The 20,747-nt window shown below is 50.5% G+C and overlaps 2 protein-coding genes across 2 annotated transcripts; both read right to left on the bottom strand.

Moving 5' to 3' along the window:
• Positions 1–3,301: 3,301 nt before the first annotated feature.
• On the bottom strand, positions 3,302–4,702 carry LOC137857151 (inositol 1,4,5-trisphosphate receptor-interacting protein-like 1). Its single transcript, XM_068683312.1, has one exon. It carries the CDS (start codon positions 4,700–4,702, stop codon positions 3,302–3,304), a length of 1,401 nt encoding a protein of 466 aa, XP_068539413.1.
• Positions 4,703–14,103: 9,401 nt separating this feature from the next.
• On the bottom strand, positions 14,104–15,926 carry LOC137858138 (inositol 1,4,5-trisphosphate receptor-interacting protein-like 1). The gene has a single exon (XM_068685596.1). It carries the CDS (start codon positions 15,924–15,926, stop codon positions 14,385–14,387), a length of 1,542 nt encoding a protein of 513 aa, XP_068541697.1. The 3' UTR covers positions 14,104–14,384.
• Positions 15,927–20,747: the final 4,821 nt, after the last annotated feature.

The raw sequence follows: 20,747 nt of genomic DNA, 5'->3' as shown, positions 1-20,747 counted from the left end.
ATTGTTGAGCTCTGGTTCTTCCAAGTCCTCATTGCTGCTGGAGCTCTCCTCATCGCTGCTGTCATCAAACACCTCGAACTTTTTATGAAGCCAAAACAACAGCCAAATTAAGAGGAGAATAAAACCAAGACCGGCCCAGAACTGCCAAGATTGCATGGCAGATGAGAGCAGGGCTCCCATATGCATCGAGCTCTGCTGCTTCTCTAGCGCCTCAATTTCCAACAGGAGCTGCACCATGCGTTGTTGCATCTCCTCCGCATACTGCCGCATGCGCTCATTCATAGCTTCATCCAATTCATCCCCGACTTCCTTTGGGCTCTCGACTAAGCCCTGCGAGGAGATTATCATTGCTGGCTTGAAGCCCAGCTGGGACCAACACAAACCCAGACACACGGGTGCCGTACCTAGCTGGCCCACGAGGCATTGCCGATGGAGGAGGTGGCTGCAAGCACAGTAGGACACTCTGCTCTCATTTGCCTGGGTGCTACTAGGAGTCCACCTCCGGCTTGGCAGAAACACGCAGAGCTGACTGTGTAATATCGCCCAGCACTGTGTTCCCTCACGTTTGCAGAAGCAACTTGCAGCTGTGAGAAAAATGTTTTTTTCTAATCTGTATTTACACAGAACGGAGATAAAGAAATTCCTCAACAATCACTTAATCTCTCTTTGGGCTGACACCACCATCTTTGCTCAGCCCAGCTCCAAAGCAGCAACACATGCAAACACAGCACGTCGCTCTGCAGCCCGGGAAAGGACTATCACGTGAAATACGAGGGCTGTACCCAAGTCCTCTGCACTGCAAACATCCACTGACGCAGGCAGCGGGATGCTGAGAAGAAGGGCAGCCCCATCTTCTGGAAGCTGGCACATGTTTGAAGCTCTTGTGTGTTTCTGGCATGTGATTTGAAGCAAGAAGCCTGCTCTCAGCTTGCAGACATGTCATCCCTGCCACAAGCCGCCCTGCTCGTGCAAGCAAGCTCTCAGCAAGCTCTGCATGAACTAACCGCCTGGCCCTTAAGGACTGGAAAAACAGGAAGCCCTTTCAAAGGTGTCTATGGATTTGATGTTGACGTTTGAATTTCTCTTTCATATCACGGAAACTTTTTTGCCCACATGCTGTATCCCTGCACTGTGAATTTCCAACAGGAGCTGCATCATGCACTCTTGCAGCTCCTCTGCACACTGCAGCATACATTGTCACGTGTCTGTACCTAATTCATCACTGACATTCTCCAACTTGTAGATTAAAGCCAACACCATCAGGGTGAAAAAAAATGCCAAAATTACAGTCTGAAAGAGGTGAGAGAGAAGCGGGTCAGTGGGCCCTGGTGGGAGCGGGCTGGCGGCTGAGGGAGCTGCGGCAGGAGCCTCAGGCCCCTGGGGTCAGGTAGGAGAGGGGGCGAGGGGGCTGGGAGGCAGCAGGGACTGTGGGCAGTGCCAGCGGGGTCAGCCACGAGCCCTGCCCCGAGCGGCTGGGCCCTGGTGCAGGCTTAGCAAGGCCTCGGGGGGCAGCTTTTGTGCTGCCCAGCCTTCCCCCTGCTGCTGCACTCGCCTCACGGATGGCTCAGGCCAGACTGCAGCATGGCCCTGAGGGGAGCAGGGACATTCCTGACAGGCACCAGGGGCCCTGAGGTGGACAGGGATGTTCCTGACAGACCCCAGCGACCATGATGTGAGGAGGGACATTCCTGACAGACCCCAGAGGCTGCAGTGTACTTTAATGCTGTCAAACTACATAGGGGCAGAACCCATCTGTATTTATGGGGTGACAGGGGGATCCCAGCAGTTAACTGTACTGGAGGATGAAGTGAGTCTAACTGGAAATAAGTGGCAAAAGCAGCGTATTGTGACAGGCCCGGATGCTCCATGCATCCTTGGCGTAGACTATCTCAGGAGAAGATATTTCAAGGACCCAAAATGGTACCGGTGGGCTTTTGGCATAGCTGCCTTAGGGACAGAGGACATTAAACAGTTGTCTACGTTGCCCAGTCTCTGGGAGGACCCTTCTGTTGGGTTGCTGAGCGTCAAAGAACAGCAGGTGCCGATTGCCACCACAGCTGTGCACCGGCAGCAATATGGCACCAACCGAGACCCCCCATTCTCATCCATAAGCTAATTCATCAACTGGAGAGAAATGGGATGATCAGCAAGATTCACTCACCCTTTCATAGTCCCATATGGCCAGTGCGAAGGTCTATTGGTGAGTGGACTGTCGTGGCCTGAATAAAGTCATGCCACTGCTGAGTGCTGCGGTGCCTGACATGCTAGAACTCCAGTACGAACTGGAATCAAAGGCAGCCAAGTGGTACGCTGCAATTGAGATAGCTAATTGATATAGCTAATTGAGATAGCTAATGCATTTTTCTCCATCCCTTTGGCAGCAGAGTGCAGGCCACAGTTTGCTCTTACTTTGAGGGGTGTCTAATACACCGGGAATCGACTGCCCCAGGGGTGGAAACAAAGCCCTACCATACCTAGACTACATGATGTGGACACCGTTTGATTTGCACACCATGGAAGAACTGCCTGTGTTCTGCAGTGTATGAGTGCAAAGAGGAAGGACCCTGGGCTTTTAGAGCACTGGGACATTTATATCTCTCTTGGTATGACAGTTACAGAACACCTCTCAAGTGTTTTCCCATATTGTGTAGGGTGTGGAAAAGGCTCAGAGCCAGCAGAGAGAGGAAGACTGCCACAGACATAGCATGGGGGAGTTGAGAGAGAAGAAGCTTCTTGGATCAGCTCCTCAGCAAAATGCTCCCCGATGCTGTGGCAGCCAAGCTGTCAGCATCTCATGCCTGCCTGTCCTGACCAAGAGTGATACAGACACTCACACACAAATTGTTTGTTTAAGCAAGAAATATATTAGGGTTTTGGAGAGGCCGAGCTCCCGGAGTGAATGGACAATGTGCAAGAGCTAGATGGTCACTGTCCAGCTGGTAACAAAGCCTCTGCTTCAAGCAGCTGCATGGGGTGTGCCTCCCGCAAGGGTGGTTTTGCTGTGGAGAGAACACGGAGGAGCAATTCCCACTGCCAACTGAGCAGCATCTTCTCCATGTCCAGCATGCTCAGCTCTGCAGCACGTGGCAAGCAGTTGTGGTTGTAGCCACCGTAGTCATCAGTGGTTACTACGCTTGGTAGATTGTCCATACGGAGATCTTGCCACACTTGGCAGTGGGTTGCTGCACGGAGTTTTCCCATCCTCTTCTGCGTCCTGCATTCTCCCCTCTTCTTTCTGTGGTGGGAGGTCATTGCCTGCTGTCAGCAGAGTGCCCCGGAGAGCTCTGCATGAAGGCCTCTCTCAGTTCCTAAAGTTCAGCATTTTCATGAGCTGCTCTTGCAGCACACGGAAATCAGTGTGCGCCTGGGTGTATTGATCCGGGTCCTTTGCTAAGTCCTGGAAGAGGTTGGGTGGTCTGGATGTTTGGAAATCCAGAGGCAAGATGAACTCCTCAGGCATTTGCTCGTTTCCTAACCAGAAGTGGTCCAGGCGCTTCTTCCTCAGGCACGAGCGCAGGTACTCCACGATGTCATCCATGCGCTGCAAAAACTCCCTCCTGTGCCATCTTTCCAGAGGGATGGTGTTCAGCAGGTGCATGACGACGGTCTTCATCATATAGCTGGTAAAATAACTGTCCATCGCGATACGGGCACAGAGCTGCATGCATCCGAGGTGGAAACTGTCCTGCTGGGCATTCGCGGCTATGTTCCGGAAGAACTTCATCTCTGCCACTGCGCAGCTCTGTGGCCATACTGTGTCCGGGGTAACGGGAGCCTCAGAGTAATCGCTGCTCAGAAAAATGTCCGTATCACCTTGTTGTACCCCAAACATCATCTCAACGAACACGGTTGATCCGGTGTCATCAATCAAACGAAGCATGCAAGAGCGTCTGGTTTTCAGTACTTTAACTAGCCATGAAGATGAATGAGGCACAGATTTCCAGGATAATTTCGCCAGCTGCTGGAACCAGGAGGAGACTTTACGCACATCCAAGTAGGAGCGAGTGCACATAGTTCGTAGGAGGCTGGGTTCCTGATTTCTTCTCAGCTCCTCCACAGGGTTGTGGAGGAAGCACAGCATATTCCCAAACTCCTGCTCCCTCCAGCACGTGCACTCCAGCTTCACGCGAATACGAGACACCTTTGATGGCAGATTCCATTTGGTGTTCTGCTCCACGTGGAAGGAGTGCCCACGAGGAGCTGTCATGGGAATAAGGCAGCGGTAGACCGTATCACCCTCCCGGGGACTCCAGCCTTCAAAAGCACTGCCCACTCCAATGGGTGTCTGCAGCACTGGAGAGAAAGTGTCCTTAAAGACCCAGTCACAGGCACGGCAAAAGCCACGCACCATTTCCTCCACAAGCCGGCAGTAGTTGGTCAGGTTTACCTGCTGCCGCTGGATGCTCTCTGCAATAAAAATGGCTGCATTTGATTCATCGTTGAGCTCTGGTTCTTCCAAGTCCTCGTCGCTGCTGTCATCAAACACCTCGAACTTTTTACGAAGACAAAACAGCAGCCAAATTAAGAGGAGAACCCCAAGACCGGCCCAGAACTGCCAAGTCTGCATTGAGTCTGCGCCCTCAGCGCCCGCCGAACGTCCCACTGTCAACTGAGCAGCATCTTCATCCAATTGATACCCGACTTCCTGTGGGCTGTTGACTAAGCCCAAAAATGCCAGGAAATAGAAAGCTGCCGAAACCATGGTCTGAAAGAGAGAGAAGCACGTCAGTGGGGCTGGGTGGGAGCTGGATGGCGGCTGAGGGAGCTGCGGCACGAGCCTCAGGCCCCTGGGGTCAGGTAGGAGAGGAGGCGAGGGAGCTGGGAGGCAGCAGGGACTGTGGCCAGTGCCAGCGGGGACAGCCACGAGCCCTGCCCTGGCCCAACCCAGTCTTCCCCCTGCTGCTGCACTCACCGATGGCTCAGGCCAAAGTGAAGCAGTGCTGCCCGCGGCTGCCTTTAAAGCCTCCCCCCCCATTGTGACACGTCCTCTGATGTCACCTGCGCCCACACCGCATCACAGGACCCCCGCCCCACCCTTGGTGCCCACCGCACGTCCCACTACCAACTGAGCAGCAATTTCTCCATGTCCAGCATGCACAGCTTTGGGGCTTGTGGCTAGCAGGGCGTCTGTCAGGCATCTTTGTAGCTGCCACAATCGTCGCTGGCTGTGGGGTTGGAAATCCCTCCTGTGCATGCTTGTCAAAGGGTGGTGGTCAAGAAATGCATGACAGCTCTCTTCCAGGCATGGGTGGCAAAGATCTGTGTTTGACCGAACTATTGTCCCATCAGTTAAGCGCAAGTTCTGGCTGCTCACTTAAAGCTTAAAAAAGTTAAAATTTTTGCCTGAGTCGGCCAGACATCACATTGGTGTGCTGCCATCCAGACGCTCCTGCAAGCTCCATGTGTTTGATGCCTTCGATAAAATCCATTTTGTTGAGTTCATTTTTGGAGTGCAACAAGGCGATTCAGACATTTTTCTCAGCAGCGAGAACACTGATGACATCTTTACCCTGGACACAGTACGGCCACAGAGCTGCACAGTGGCAGAGATGAAGTTCTTCCAGTATAAAAGCGCATGCCCCGCAGGACAGCTACCACCTCAGATGCATGCAGCTCTGTGCCCGTATCATGGTGGGCAATGATTTTACCCCCTATGTCTTGAAGACAGTCGTCATGCACCTGCTGAACACCATCCCTTTGGAAAGATGGTGCAGGAGGGAGTTTTTGCAGCGCATGGATGACATCATGCAGTGCCTGCACTGCTGCATAGTGGAGAAACGCCTGGACCACTTCTTCTTAGGGAACAAGGAAGTGCCTGACGAGGTCACCTTGCACCCAGATTTCCTAACATCCAGCCCACTCAACCTCTTCCAGCACATGGCAGAGGATCCAAATGTCCATGCCCGGGCACTGCGTGAATTCCAGGAGCTGCGAGATCGGCTCAAAAGACTGTTGACGTTTGGGAACTGAGAGAGGCCTTAAAGCAGAGCTCTCCGGGGCACTCTGCTGACAGCAGGCGATGACCTCCCACCACAGAAAGAAGAGGGGAGAATGCAGGACACAAAAGAGGATGGGAAAACTCCGTGCAGCAACCCACTGCCAAGCGTGGCAAGATCCCCGTGTGGACAATCTACCAAGCGTAGTAACCACTGATGACTACGGTGGCTACAACCTCAACTGCTTGCCACGTGCTGCAGAGCTGAGCATGCTGGACATGGAGAAGATGCTGCTCAGTTGGCAGTGGGAATTGCTCCTCCGTGTTCTCTCCACAGCAAAACCACCCTTGCGGGAGGCACACCCCATGCAGCTGCTTGAAGCAGAGGCTTTGTTACCAGCTGGACAGTGACCATCTAGCTCTTGCACATTGTCCATTCACTCCGGGAGCTCGGCCTCTCCAAAACCCTAATATATTGCTTGCTTAAACAAACGCTTTGTGTGTGAGTGTCTGTATCACTCTTGGTCAGGACAGGCGGGCATGAGATGCTGACAGCTTGGCTGCCACAGCATCGGGGAGCATTTTGCTGAGGAGCTGATCCAAGAAGCTTCTTCTCTCTCAACTCCCCCATGCTATGTCTGTGGCAGTCTTCCTCTCTCTGCTGGCTCTGAGCCTTTTCCACACCCTACACAATATGGGAAAACGCTTGAGAGGTCTTCTGTAACTGTCATACCAAGAGAGATATAAATGTCCCAGTGCTCTAAAAGCCCAGGGTCCTTCCTCTTTGCACTCATACACTGCAGAACACAGGCAGTTCTTCCATGGTGTGCAAATCAAACGGTGTCCACATCATGTAGTCTAGGTATGGTAGGGCTTTGTTTCCACCCCTGGGGCAGTCGATTCCCGGTGTATTAGACACCCCTCAAAGTAAGAGCAAACTGTGGCCTGCACTCTGCTGCCAAAGGGATGGAGAAAAATGCATTAGCTATCTCAATTAGCTATATCAATTAGCTATCTCAATTGCAGCGTACCACTTGGCTGCCTTTGATTCCAGTTCGTACTGGAGTTCTAGCATGTCAGGCACCGCAGCACTCAGCAGTGGCATGACTTTATTCAGGCCACAACAGTCCACTCACCATTAGACCTTCGCACTGGCCATATGGGACTATGAAAGGGTGAGTGAATCTTGCTGATCATCCCATGGCTCTCCAGTTGATGAATTAGCTTATGGATGAGAATGGGGGGTCTCGGTTGGTGCCATATTGCTGCCGGTGCACAGCTGTGGTGGCAATCGGCACCTGCTGTTCTTTGACGCTCAGCAACCCAACAGAAGGGTCCTCCCAGAGACTGGGCAACGTAGACAACTGTTTAGTGTCCTCTGTCTCTAAGGCAGCTATGCCAAAAGCCCTCCGGTACCATTTTGGGTCCTTGAAATATCCTCTCCTGAAATAGTCTACGTCAAGGATGCATGGAGCATCCGGGCCTGTCACAATACGCGGCTTTTGCCACTTATTTCCAGTTAGACTCGCTTCATCCTCCAGTACAGTTAACTGCTGGGATCCCCCTGTCACCCCATAAATAGGGGTGGGTTCTGCCCATATATAGTTTGGCAGCATTACAGTACACTGCGGCCTCTGGAGGTTGTCAGGAATGTCCCCCCCTCCCCCCCCAAAGGCCACTGGGGCCTGTCAGGAACATCCCTGTCCACGTCAGGGCCCTTGGTGCCTGTCAGGAATGTCCCTGCTCCCCTCAGGGCCATGCTGCAGTCTGGCCTGAGCCATCTGTGAGGCGAGTGCAGCAGCAGGGGGAAGGCTGGGCAGCACAGGGCTGGGGCACAAAAGCTGCCCCCCAAGGCCTTGCTAAGCCTGCAGCCAGGGCCCAGCCGCTCAGGGCAGGGCAGGTGGCTGTCACCACCAGTCCTGGCCACAGTCCCTGCTGCCAGGGACCCTTGCTGCCACAATCCCCTTGGAAATGTGGCACAGGATGGATTTTCTGCTTCGGCTGGATGATATCAGTTGGTACCTTCGCTGTTGTGTGGAACAGAAATGTCTCAAGCACTTCTTTGGCAACGAGGTGGTGCCCGATGTGATTGTCCTGCCACCAGCCTTCCAGTTGTCTGGCCCGGTCAACCTCTTCCAGCATCTGAAGCGGGACCCATATGCCAAAGCTGTTGCGCTGCAGAAGTTCGAGGTGGTGCGAGATCAGCTGAAAAGACTGCTGATCTACGGACATGGCAGAGACCTTCATGCACTGCTGATGGCAGATGATGACCTGCTAGCACCCTGTGGGGAGCTGGACCCCATGCAGCTCCAGAGGCTGCTTCATGGACGCTTGACGCAGAGACTCCTCATACCAAGTGGGCTTGGTTCTTGGCCTGTCCATTTCACTGGGAGCTTGGCCTCTGCAAAGATTCCAATAAATGTCTTGCTTGAACAAACTCTTTGTCTGTGAGTGTTGTCCTCAAGCTGCTGGGGCCTGTCAGGAACGTTCCTCGTCCCTTCAGAGCCATTGGGGCCTGTCAGGAACGTTCCCTCTCCTGTTAGGGCCGTTGGGACCTGTCAGGAACTTTCTGGAACCGCTCAGGACTGTTGGGGCCATTGCTCCCCCCTGTCCCTCTGTTGGGACCACTACTCCCCCCATCAGGGCTGCTCCCCCAGCTCCTCTCCAGCACTGGCATCCCCCAGTGTCACTGCCTGGCCCTGGGTGGCAGTGCCTCAGCTCTTGCCAGGGATTTTTCAGGATCAATCTGTGTTAACCAAGCAACAGAAAGAGCTGGAGGTCTGGATGAGAGACAAGAACTGGTACTGGCCAGATTTATGAAGACAATAATGCAGTCTGCACAGCCCTCTGCACCCCAACAATTAGCACCATGAATTTAGACTTTGCCAGTAATCCGCATCAAAGCACGTTTAGTACAGCAGTTGGCTTCCGCTCCAAGGGGTTTCAGCCAACCTGGCCATTTCTTGCCAGTGTCCACGAGGGCTGTGACTTGGTGTAGTGGGTTTACGTGGCAAGGTTTTAGTAGCAGGGGGCCTTAAGGGTGGCTTCTGGGAGAAGGATCTAGAAGCTGCCCCATGTTTGGGAAGGGCCCATGTTTGGGAAGGGCCCCACTGCTGACCTGAGCCGAGCCAGTAAGCTGAGCCAACAACAGTGTTATTTTGCACCTCTGTGAGAGCATATTTAAGACAGGGAAAATAACGCTGCAATATATACAGCAGCTGGGAGAGTGAGAGGAGTGAGGAACAGCCTTGCAGGCACCAAGGCCAGTGAAGAAGGAGGGGGAGAGGTGCTCCAGGCGCCGGAGCAGAAGTCCCCTGCGGCCTGTGGTGAGGCCCATGGTGAAGCAGGCTGTCCCCCTGCAGCCCATGGAGTACCACGGTGGAGCAGGTGGCCCTGCACCGACGGGGCCTGTGGAAGACCCCTGCCGGAGCAGATTCCGGGCTGGACCTGTAGCCCGTGGAGAGGAGCCCACGCAGGAGCAGGTGATGGGGCAGGAGCTGCTGCCCGTGGGGGAGCCAGGTTGGAGCAGTTTGCTCCTGAGGGATGGACCCCGTGGTAAGGACCCATATCTGGAGCAGCTCTGGAAGAGCGGCTGCCTGTGGGAAGCCCACGCCGGATCAGTTCATCAAGGACTGCATCCCGTGGGAGGGACCCCACAGCACAGGGGACGGGAGTGACCGAGAAGGAGCGGCAGAGAAGCCCTGTAGACTGACCATAACCCCCATTCCCTTGTTCCCCTGCGCTGCTTGGGCGTGAGAGGGGGGAAGAGGGAAGAGGGTGGATGGAAATTCTGCGGTGTTTTTAATCAAGAAAAGGAATGGAAAATGGAGACTGTTGTATGGAAGATATGGGAGCATCAGCCAGGATTACCAACTCCAACTATGCTCCCCCAGTCATAGACATTAATAGTAATAGACTTAAAGGATTGCTTGTTAAACACTTGCCAGAATTCGGAAAACTTAGATACGTTTATGCTTCGATTGATACCTTTTCTGGTTCTACATATCTATAGGCATACTTGGGTTTCTTATGAATATGTAAAAACAATGTTCTATATATTTAGAAAGTTTGATGTTAGTGTGTGCATGTTGGTAGAGCGTAGACTCCCCGCACACCTAGGCTGTTTACTTGCCTTTTATATATATTAGTAAATTCAGATTGAGTTGTATCTTCATTTATAACAAGAGCGTGACCTCTGCATCCCCGTGGTCATCCTGGGCAATGCCATTGGACTCCCAGGGCATGTTTGCCTCAGGTCCTGTAAGTCCCCCCTTTAGACTCCACACAGCACACCAGCAACAGACGGCTTTGTGGAGGGTCCTGAGCTGTTCTCATTGCCCTGCTGGAGGACCAAAGACAGGCAGCAGTGCTTTAGCTCCAGAAGGAGCGCATTTGGAGCCCACGGAATCAGCTCCACAGCAAAATGCTTCCCGATGCTGTGGCACCTCATGCCTGCCTTTCCTGACCAAGTGTGGTACATACACTCATGGACAAAATGTTTGTTTAAGCAAGCAATGTATTAGGGTTTTGGAGAGGCCGAGCTCCCGGAGTGAATGGACAATGTGCAAGAGCTAGATGGTCACTGTCCAGCTGGTAACAAAGCCTCTGCTTCAAGCAGCTGCATGGGGTGTGCCTCCCGCAAGGGTGGTTTTGCTGTGGAGAGAACATGGAGGAGCAATTCCCACTGCCAACTGAGCAGCATCTTCTCCATGTCCAGCATGCTCAGCTCTGCAGCACGTGGATGACAGTTTATGATCCTGAAATTATGATCCTGGCAGTGTGCTTGTATTAGTGGGATAAATACATATTCATTTCATTTCCCATGGTTCTCTTGCATATTTGTCAGGTCTCCGAAGTGTCATTAACGCAGGTTCCCGCCCCTATACGCATGCATACTGGAGTCCTTGGATGGTCGTCCGGCATACTCTGGTGGTCTCTTGATGAAGGCCAGAAGTCTTCCTCACTGCTAAACTTCTGACCTTTCCTGTCTTTAACAGACGTCAGCAGCCAAGCCAGTTTTTGCTGGTTCCATGATCTATGCATACAGTCTTTTATGCCCTTGTCTTTGGGTTCTTAATTGTGGTAGCTAAGACCTACAGAATCACCATTCTTTATCTTGTTCCCTGTCTCAAGTCCCCCCTTTTCTTTATCCTAAGGCAAATTCTTTTGCTTACAGCACTCACTGATTCAAAGTTTTCATAAAATTCTTACCACTTTCTACATGGTGCTTGACTTGGTTACACTTTCAGGTTTCATAATCATCTACTCCTTTTATACAGCACCAAATGCACACTGTACTAATAAACAGGTTAAGAATACTAGTAAAAGTGAGATCAATATTCCTATAAACAATTGCTTAAGCCATGAAAAGTTGGGTAATCAAGAGATCAGTTTGTTTCATAGTTCTTGAAAACCCCATGAGGTGTCATCTTGAACTACCTTATATAAGATCTCGGTCTTTTCCAAACTTTTTTTTTAAACTTTTTTTTTTTTTTTTTTTTTTTTTTTTTTTGAGATCAGTCTCAATTTGTCCTGCCTCATTTACATACGTACAGCAATACAGCAACTAATATTTCTTAAAGTGCATCCTCCCTCTTGGGAGACTAATAAAAGGTCTAGTGCCTACAACGTTCTAATTGGTGTTATAAATGAAGTCTCAACTCAATCTGAATTTAGTAATATTTATAAAAGACAAGTAAACGGCACTGGGTGTACAGGGAGTCTATGTACTACCAACACGCACATATGAACATCGAACATTCTAAATATACAGAACATTGCTTTTACATACTAAACCCGATGTCCAATCAGAAAAGGCAACAAACAATGCTTTAAGTCTATTACTATCAATGTCCATGACTGGGGGAGCACAGTTGGTCTGGTTGAAGTGCTCCCATATCTTCCATGACTTATAACAGTCTCTATTTTCTATTCCTTTTCTTGATTACAAACACCGGAGAATTCCAGGGCTAGTTGTGGGAACAATATGTTGTGCTTTAAGTTGTTAAGTAACTCGGCCTTCAGGTCTCATGCATCCCAGTCTTCCCGGATTGAAGGGAAACAGTTCCAGCTCCCTTTCAAGGCCAATAGGGCCTGGATCAAAAGGCACGTCCAGGTCACCAGAGGGTGTAACAGCAAAGTCATGGCAGTAGCGGTGGGGGAGCCGATGGTGTAGCAGAAGGATCTGTGGATGAGCCCACAGCTCCCTCGCTGTCTGGCAAACCACACGTTTCTGACTGTGGTCCCACGTGGCTCTTTAAGGTCTCAGAGATTGCTCGCCAGGTGCCGAGCAATCCCACCGCAACCTGGTCGATTTTATTAGCAGAGTCCCACACCTTGACCTCAATTTGGTCCCGTGTTTCAGGATCATAAACTGTCTGATTGTTAATAAAGGGAATAAGCTGTAAGGTTACCAGGACAGTCTTTGTTTCTAAGGATGTATGATTCCCCATAATGCACAGCTGCTTACCAGCGAGGGGCAGTTGTGTGCTCGGCTCCGCTTCTCTCAGCTCGAGCTTCTTCCCAGCTGCGGTGCGCCCATTTCCAGCGACTTCCTGTACGAGCTTCTTTGAGCGGTTTGCTGAGTTTGGCCAAACCTATCTTCATGAGGCGATCAATGTGCCTGTTCCTGTCTTGGTCCCTGTTCTGCTAGCCTGTCCCTATTCAATCCTTCTTTCTACTTCTTTATTGATGAAATAACTTCATTGTGTTGCCTTCTTTATCTTGAGGACAGGCTCCCCTCTTACACCCTTCACCCCACAGCAGTCCTTTTCAAAACAACTTTTCACTGGTCAAACAACTTTGCCCGGCAACAGCAAACACCCAGCAACTTCCATGCCTTAATGGCTGGAGAACAAGCAACCCAAGAGGGCAAGGCATCTCCCGAATCACCCTTCTTTGTTCCCTCTAAACTCTTTACATTCCTGATGGCCTCATCGTTGAGAGTCTGATGTAATCATCAACCATGTGGCTTGCCGACCCCCATGGCCACACTCCCACATCTCCCCCTTCTTTATTAATATCAACCATCTTCTTGACACAAATCATTACTCCATATATCACATTGATTTGTTCTAGTTGCTTGCCCAAAACTATATGTTGTTGTTGTTGCAAATATTGGTTTCCTGCTTGGGTTAGATCTTCTCCTTTGTATGGCATTTGGTAAGGACTGCCATAGAATATCTCTAAGGGTCTTAGTTTTACCAATACATATTGATTTCTAGACAGATTTTAGCAATCTGCTCTTTTATCAAATGATTCATTTGTTTCCACTTGGCCTTTTGCCTGTGGCCCATACGGAGTGTGTTGTTGCCAGTCAATCCCCAGCACTTCGCTGACTTGTTGGGTCAGTTCTGAACTGAAGTGTGGTCCCCTGTCAGATGACATTACTGAGAGTACACCAACTCTCGGAATAATGTAATTCAACAATACTTTGGACACTTCTCTGGCTTTGTTAGTTCTACATGGGAATGCTCCTGGCCATCTGGAAAAGGTGTCTGTTAGTACCAATAGGCATCTGAACCCCCCTTTCCTTGGGAGTTCTAAGAAACCAATTTGCCACTGTTTCCCAGGAACATTTCCCTTCCCTATTGTTCCCATTTGGGGGTTGATTCCCGTCTGTGGATTCTTTTTAAGACATATGACACCTTGTTGCGATACTTGTCTGACAAATGAGGGCCAATCCATTTTCTACTTAAAAACTGTTATAATATTTCAGCTCCCCAGCATGCTTTACTATGTTCTCCAATAACCATCTAATACAACGTGGTATCACAACTCTCCCATTATTTATTTGTGTTAAACCTCTAGGTAACATTTTCCATTTACATCTTCAATTAATTGCTTATAAATCTTAGAGTATTCTACTTCATTTTCTAAGGCTTTTGTTAATGCCTCAGAAAATGTGTTAGTTAATGCCTTTGATACTGGGAGAGAAGAAGCTTCTTGGATCAGCTCCTCAGCTAAATGCTCCCCGATGCTGTGGCAGCCAAGCTGTCAGCATCTCATGCCCGCCTGTCCTGACCAAGAGTGATACAGACACTCACACACAAAGCATTGTTCAAATAAGCAATGTATTGGTATTTTTGCAGAGGTCAAAGCTTCGGTGGTGAATGGACGCTTCCCGAGAGGCTGGGTAGTCGCTGTCCAGCTGGTAACAAAGTGTTGTCTTGCTGTACCCCAAGCATCATCTCGATGGAGCGTGAGCTTGCAGAAGCGGGTGGAGGGCAGCACCATTAGCTGGAGTTAGGATGACTGAGGCGCAGCCACCCAGGCTTCTGTCACCAGTTCCTGGAACCACTTTGCTGTCTTCAGTATGTTAAGCAGACAAGGGGAAGCTCCCACTGTCCCAAAATAAGGAGGATCCAAGCCCAGTTGGTATCAGGAGTGGTTGGTGTCAAGCCTCTGGAGCTGCATGAGGTCCGTCTCTCCACAGCATGCTAGCAGTTCATCACTGGCGATCAGCACGGCGCCTTCGCCGTGCACGATGTTTTCTTTCATGTCCGTAGGTTATCAGTCTTCTGAGCCGCTCTCGCACCACCTCGAACTTCTGCAGTGCATCAGCTCTGGCATATGGGTTCTGCTTCAGGTACTGGAAGAGGTTGATTGGCTCAGAATTTTGGAAGGATGGTGGCAGGACAATCACATCGGGCACCATCTCATTGCCAAAGAAGAAGTGGTCGAGGCGCTTCTCCCTCACACAGCCATGCAGGCACTGCATTATATTATCCATCCGAAGCAGAAAATCCGTCTTGTGCCACATTGCCATGGGGATGTTGGTCAGGAGGTGCATGACAATAGTCTTGACGACATAGGTGGGAAAGACGGTGCCCTCCACCAAATGGGCACAGACCTGCATGCACTTGAGGTGTATGCTGTTGAACATGCCTTCTCTGGCCACGTGCTGGAAGAACTTCCTTTCTGCAACTGAACAGCTCTGTGGCCATGTTGTGCTGGGGATGGAGGTGTCCTTTCTCATCTGGCTGCTCAGGAAGATATCGGAATCCTCTTGCTGCACCCCAAATACTATTTCAATTGTGAGTCTTCTCCTGGCAGCACCTGTCAGCTGGAACTTGCACGTGCGGGTGGAAGGCAGCACTTCTACATTGTAAACCTCCGACTGAGGCATAAGCACCCAGGCTGATTTCACAAAGTTCTGGAACCACCTTGCAGTCTTCTCCGCATCGAGGTAGGAGTCGGTGCAGAGGGTGCTTAGGAGGCTCGGCCCCTGCTTTTTCAGCTCCTCCTCAGAATGGTGGAGGAAGCACAGCATGTCCCCAAAGTCCTGCTCCCTCTCGCACGTGCACTCCAGCTCCACACGGATAGAGGACTTCCTCGCCAGCAGATCCTCTTCATTGCCCAGCTCCAGGTGGAAGCAGTGCCCACGGGGGGCCGTCATGGGCACAAGTAGGCGGTAGACAGGATCCTTCATGTGGGGATTCCAACCTTCAAAGGCACTGCCCACTCCGATGGCTCGCTGCAGATTCGGGAAGAAACTACTTAGGACGACTGAGTCAAAGATATGCAGGAGGTCTCCCACAATCTCCTCCACCAGTGCGGATCTGACGGTCGGATCCGGGAATGGCCAGTAGACGCGCTCAGCTATAAATCTGGGCAGATCTCTTGCATCATTGGGGGGTGGTGGTACTCTCAATTCCTCCTCTTCACTGCTGGAGCTCTCCTCCTCACTGCCATGTTCTGGGATATCTCTAAGGAGCAGCCACACGTTCCAAATAAACAGGAGAGCAACAACAACACCGGCCCAGAACTGCCAGTACTGTGTGGCAGATAAGAGCAGGGCTCCCATATGCATCGAGCTCTGCTGCTTCTCTAGCGCCTCAATTTCCAACAGGAGCTGCGCCATGCGTTGTTGCATCTCCTCCGCATACCGCCGCATGCGCTCATTTGTAGCTTCATCCAATTCATCCCCGACTTTCTGTGGGCTGATGACTAAGCCCAAAAACGCCAGGAAATAGAAAGCTGCCGAAACCATGGTCTGAAAGAGAGAGAAGCACGTCAGTGGGGCTGCGTGGAAGCTGGATGGCGGCTGAGGGAGCTGCGGCACGAGCCTCAGGCCCCTGGGGTCAGGTAGGAGAGGGGGCGAGGGAGCTGGGAGGCAGCAGGGACTGTGGGCAGTGCCAGCGGGGACAGCCACGAGCCCTGCCCTGGCCCAACCCAGTCTTCCCCCTGCTGCTGCACTCACCGATGGCTCAGGCCAAAGTGAAGCAGTGCTGCCCGCGGCTGCCTTTAAAGCCTCCCCCCCATTGTGACACGTCCTCTGTGATGCCACCTGCGCCCACACCGCATCACAGGACCCCCGCCCCGCCCTCGGTGCCCACCGCACGTCCCACGTGGTATAATACCCAATTTGGAAAACAGGCGCAGCAGAGTTGAGATTAAAGCAATCAGCATTATGACAAGTGACTATTATGCATGTCTAATACTTATACCAATTTTAGTTTAACACACTCTGGTCAGATCTGCCGTTATCTCAACCTTTCGGGCCCCACGTTGGGCACCAAAAAGAATGTCGTGGTTTAACCCGGCCGGCAGCTAAACACCACACAGCCGTTTGCTCCCCCTCCCTCTCTGGGACGGGGGAGAGAAATGGAAAGTGAAGCCCGTGAGTTGAGATAAAGACAGTTTAATAAGACAGGAAAATAATAATAATAATAATAATAATAATAATAATAATAATAATAATAATAATAATAATAATAATAATAATAATAATAATAGTAATAATAATAATACAATGACGACGATAGTACTAACACTAATAATATGTACAAACAAGTGATGCACAATGCAATTGTTCACCACCTGCTGACCGATGCTCAGCCTAACCCTGAGCAGTCCGGCCCCCTCCCCCGGCTGCCACCCCTATATATTGTTTAGCATGATGTCAGATGGTATGGAATACCCCTTTGGCTAGTTTGGGTCACCTGTCCTGTCTCTGTCCCCTCCCAGCTCTTACTGCACCCACAGCCTGCCCGTTGGCAGGACAGAGCGAGAAACTGAGATGTTCTTGGCTTAGTATAAGCACTGCTCTGCAACAATTAAAGCATCGGGGTGTTACCAGCACTCTTCTCATCCTAAGCCAAAACACAGCATTCCACCAGCCCCTAGGAAGAAAATTAATTCTGTTCTAACTGAAACCAGGACATGGGGCCACAGTCAGAAACGTGTGGTTTGCCAGACAGCGAGGGAGCTGCGGGCTCGTCCACAGATCCTTCTGCTACACCATCGGCTCCCCCACTGCTACTGCCATGACTTTGCTGTTACACCCTCTGGTGACCTGGACGTGCCTTTTGATCCAGGCCCTATTGGCCTTGAAAGGGAGCTGGAACTGTTTCCCTTCAATCCGGGAAGACTGGGATGCATGAGACCTGAAGGCCGAGTTACTTAACAACTTAAAGCACAACATATTGTTCCCACAACTAGCCCTGGAATTCTCCGGTGTTTGTAATCAAGAAAAGGAATAGAAAATAGAGACTGTTATAAGTCATGGAAGATATGGGAGCACTTCAACCAGACCAACTGTGCTCCCCCAGTCACGGACATTGATAGTAATAGACTTAAAGCATTGTTTGTTGCCTTTTCTGATTGGACATCGGGTTTAGTATGTAAAAGCAATGTTCTGTATATTTAGAATGTTCGATGTTCATATGTGCGTGTTGGTAGTACATAGACTCCCCGTACACCCAGTGCCGTTTACTTGTCTTTTATAAATATTACTAAATTCAGATTGAGTTGAGACTTCATTTATAACACCAATTAGAACGTTGTAGGCACTAGACCTTTTATTAGTCTCCCAAGAGGGAGGATGCACTTTAAGAAATATTAGTTGCTGTATTGCTGTACGTATGTAAATGAGGCAGGACAAATTGAGACTGATCTCAAAAAAAAAAAAAAAAAAAAAAAAAAGTTTAAAAAAAAAGTTTGGAAAAGACCGAGATCTTATATAAGGTAGTTCAAGATGACACCTCATGGGGTTTTCAAGAACTATGAAACAAACTGATCTCTTGGTTACCCAACTTTTCATGGCTTAAGCAATTGTTTATAGGAATATTGATCTCACTTTTACTAGTATTCTTAACCTGTTTATTAGTACAGTGTGCATTTGGTGCTGTATAAAAGGAGTAGATGATTATGAAACCTGAAAGTGTAACCAAGTCAAGCACCATGTAGAAAGTGGTAAGAATTTTATGAAAACTTTGAATCAGTGAGTGCTGTAAGCAAAAGAATTTGCCTTAGGATAAAGAAAAGGGGGGACTTGAGACAGGGAACAAGATAAAGAATGGTGATTCTGTAGGTCTTAGCTACCACAATTAAGAACCCAAAGACAAGGGCATAAAAGACTGTATGCATAGATCATGGAACCAGCAAAAACTGGCTTGGCTGCTGACGTCTGTTAAAGACAGGAAAGGTCAGAAGTTTAGCAGTGAGGAAGACTTCTGGCCTTCATCAAGAGACCACCAGAGTATGCCGGACGACCATCCAAGGACTCCAGTCTGCATGCGTATAGGGGCGGGAACCTGCGTTAATGACTCTTCGGAGACCTGACAAATATGCAAGAGAACCATGGGAAATGAAATGAATATGTATTTATCCCACTAATACAAGCACACTGCCAGGATCATAATTTCAGGATCATAAACTGTCATCCACGTGCTGCAGAGCTGAGCATGCTGGACATGGAGAAGATGCTGCTCAGTTGGCAGTGGGAATTGCTCCTCCGTGTTCTCTCCACAGCAAAACCACCCTTGCGGGAGGCACACCCCATGCAGCTGCTTGAAGCAGAGGCTTTGTTACCAGCTGGACAGTGACCATCTAGCTCTTGCACATTGTCCATTCACTCCGGGAGCTCGGCCTCTCCAAAACCCTAATACATTGCTTGCTTAAACAAACATTTTGTCCATGAGTGTCTGTACCACACTTGGTCAGGAAAGGCAGGCATGAGATGCTGACAGCTTGGCTGCCACAGCATCAGGGAGCATTTTGCTGAGGAGCTGATCCAAGAAGCTTCTTCTCTCTCAACTCCCCCATGCTGTGTCTGTGGTAGTCTTCCTCTCTCTGCTGGTTCTGAGCCTTTTCCACACCCTACACAATATGGGAAAACGCTTGAGAGGTGTTCTGTAACTGTCATACCAAGAGAGATATAAATGTGCCAGTGCTCTAAAAGCCCAGGGTCCTTCCTCTTTGCACTCATACACTGCAGAACACAGGCAGTTCTTCCATGGTGTGCAAATCAAACGGTGTCCACATCATGTAGTCTAGGTATGGTAGGGCTTTGTTTCCACCCCTGGGGCAGTTGATTCCCGGTGTATTAGACACCCCTCAAAGTAAGAGCAAACTGTGGCCTGCACTCTGCTGCCAAAGGGATGGAGAAAAATGCATTAGCTATCTCAATTAGCTATATCAATTAGCTATCTCAATTGCAGCGTACCACTTGGCTGCCTTTGATTCCAGTTCGTACTGGAGTTCTAGCATGTCAGGCACCGCAGCACTCAGCAGTGGCATGACTTTATTCAGGCCACGACAGTCCACTCACCATTAGACCTTCGCACTGGCCATATGGGACTATGAAAGGGTGAGTGAATCTTGCTGATCATCCCATGGCTCTCCAGTTGATGAATTAGCTTATGGATGAGAATGGGGGGTGTCGGTTGGTGCCATATTGCTGCCGGTGCACAGCTGTGGTGGCAATTGGCACCTGCTGTTCTTTGACGCTCAGCAACCCAACAGAAGGGTCCTCCCAGAGACTGGGCAACGTAGACAACTGTTTAGTATCCTCTGTCTCTAAGGCAGCTATGCCAAAAGCCCACCGGTACCATTTTGGGTCCTTGAAATATCCTCTCCTGAGATAGTCTACGCCAAGGATGCATGGAGCATCCGGGCCTGTCACAATACGCGGCTTTTGCCACTTATTTCCAGTTAGACTCGCTTCATCCTCCAGTACAGTTAACTGCTGGGATCCCCCTGTCACCCCATAAATAGGGGTGGGTTCTGCCCCTATATAGTTTGACGGCATTACAGTACACTGCGGCCTCTGGAGGTTGTCAGGAATGTCCCCCCCTCCCCCCCCAAAGGCCACTGGGGCCTGTCAGGAACATCCCTGTCCACGTCAGGGCCCTTGGTGCCTGTCAGGAATGTCCCTGCTCCCCTCAGGGCCATGCTGCAGTCTGGCCTGAGCCATCTGTGAGGCGAGTGCAGCAGCAGGGGGAAGGCTGGGCAGCACAGGGCTGGGGCACAAAAGCTGCCCCCCGAGGCCTTGCTAAGCCTGCAGCCAGGGCCCAGCTGCTCAGGGCAGGGCAGGTGGCTGTCACCACCAGTCCTGGCCACAGTCCCTGCTGCCAGGGACCCTTGCTGCCACCATCCCCTTGGAAATGTGGCACAGGACGGATTTTCTGCTTCGGCTGGATGATATCAGTTGGTACCTTCGCTGCTGTGTGGAACAGAAATGTCTCAAGCACTTCTTTGGCAATGAGATGGTGCCCGATGTGATTGTCCTGCCACCAGCCTTCCAGTTGTCTGGCCCGGTCAACCTCTTCCAGCATCTGAAGCGGGACCCATATGCTAAAGCTGCAGAAGTTCAAGGTGGTGCGAGATCAGCTGAAAAGACTGCTGATCTACGGACATGACAGAGACCTTCATGCACTGCTGATGGCAGATGATGACCTGCTAGCACCCTGTGGGGAGCTGGACCCCATGCAGCTCCAGAGGCTGCTTCATGGACGCTTGACGCAGAGACTCCTCATACCAAGTGGGCTTGGTTCTTGGCCTGTCCATTTCACTGGGAGCTTGGCCTCTG

Source organism: Anas acuta, chromosome 5, assembly GCF_963932015.1.
Source record: "Anas acuta chromosome 5, bAnaAcu1.1, whole genome shotgun sequence".
Classification (NCBI taxonomy): Eukaryota; Metazoa; Chordata; class Aves; order Anseriformes; family Anatidae; genus Anas; species Anas acuta.
The sequence above is the reverse complement of the archived record's forward strand: the minus strand, read 5'-3'. Positions and strand labels throughout refer to the sequence as shown.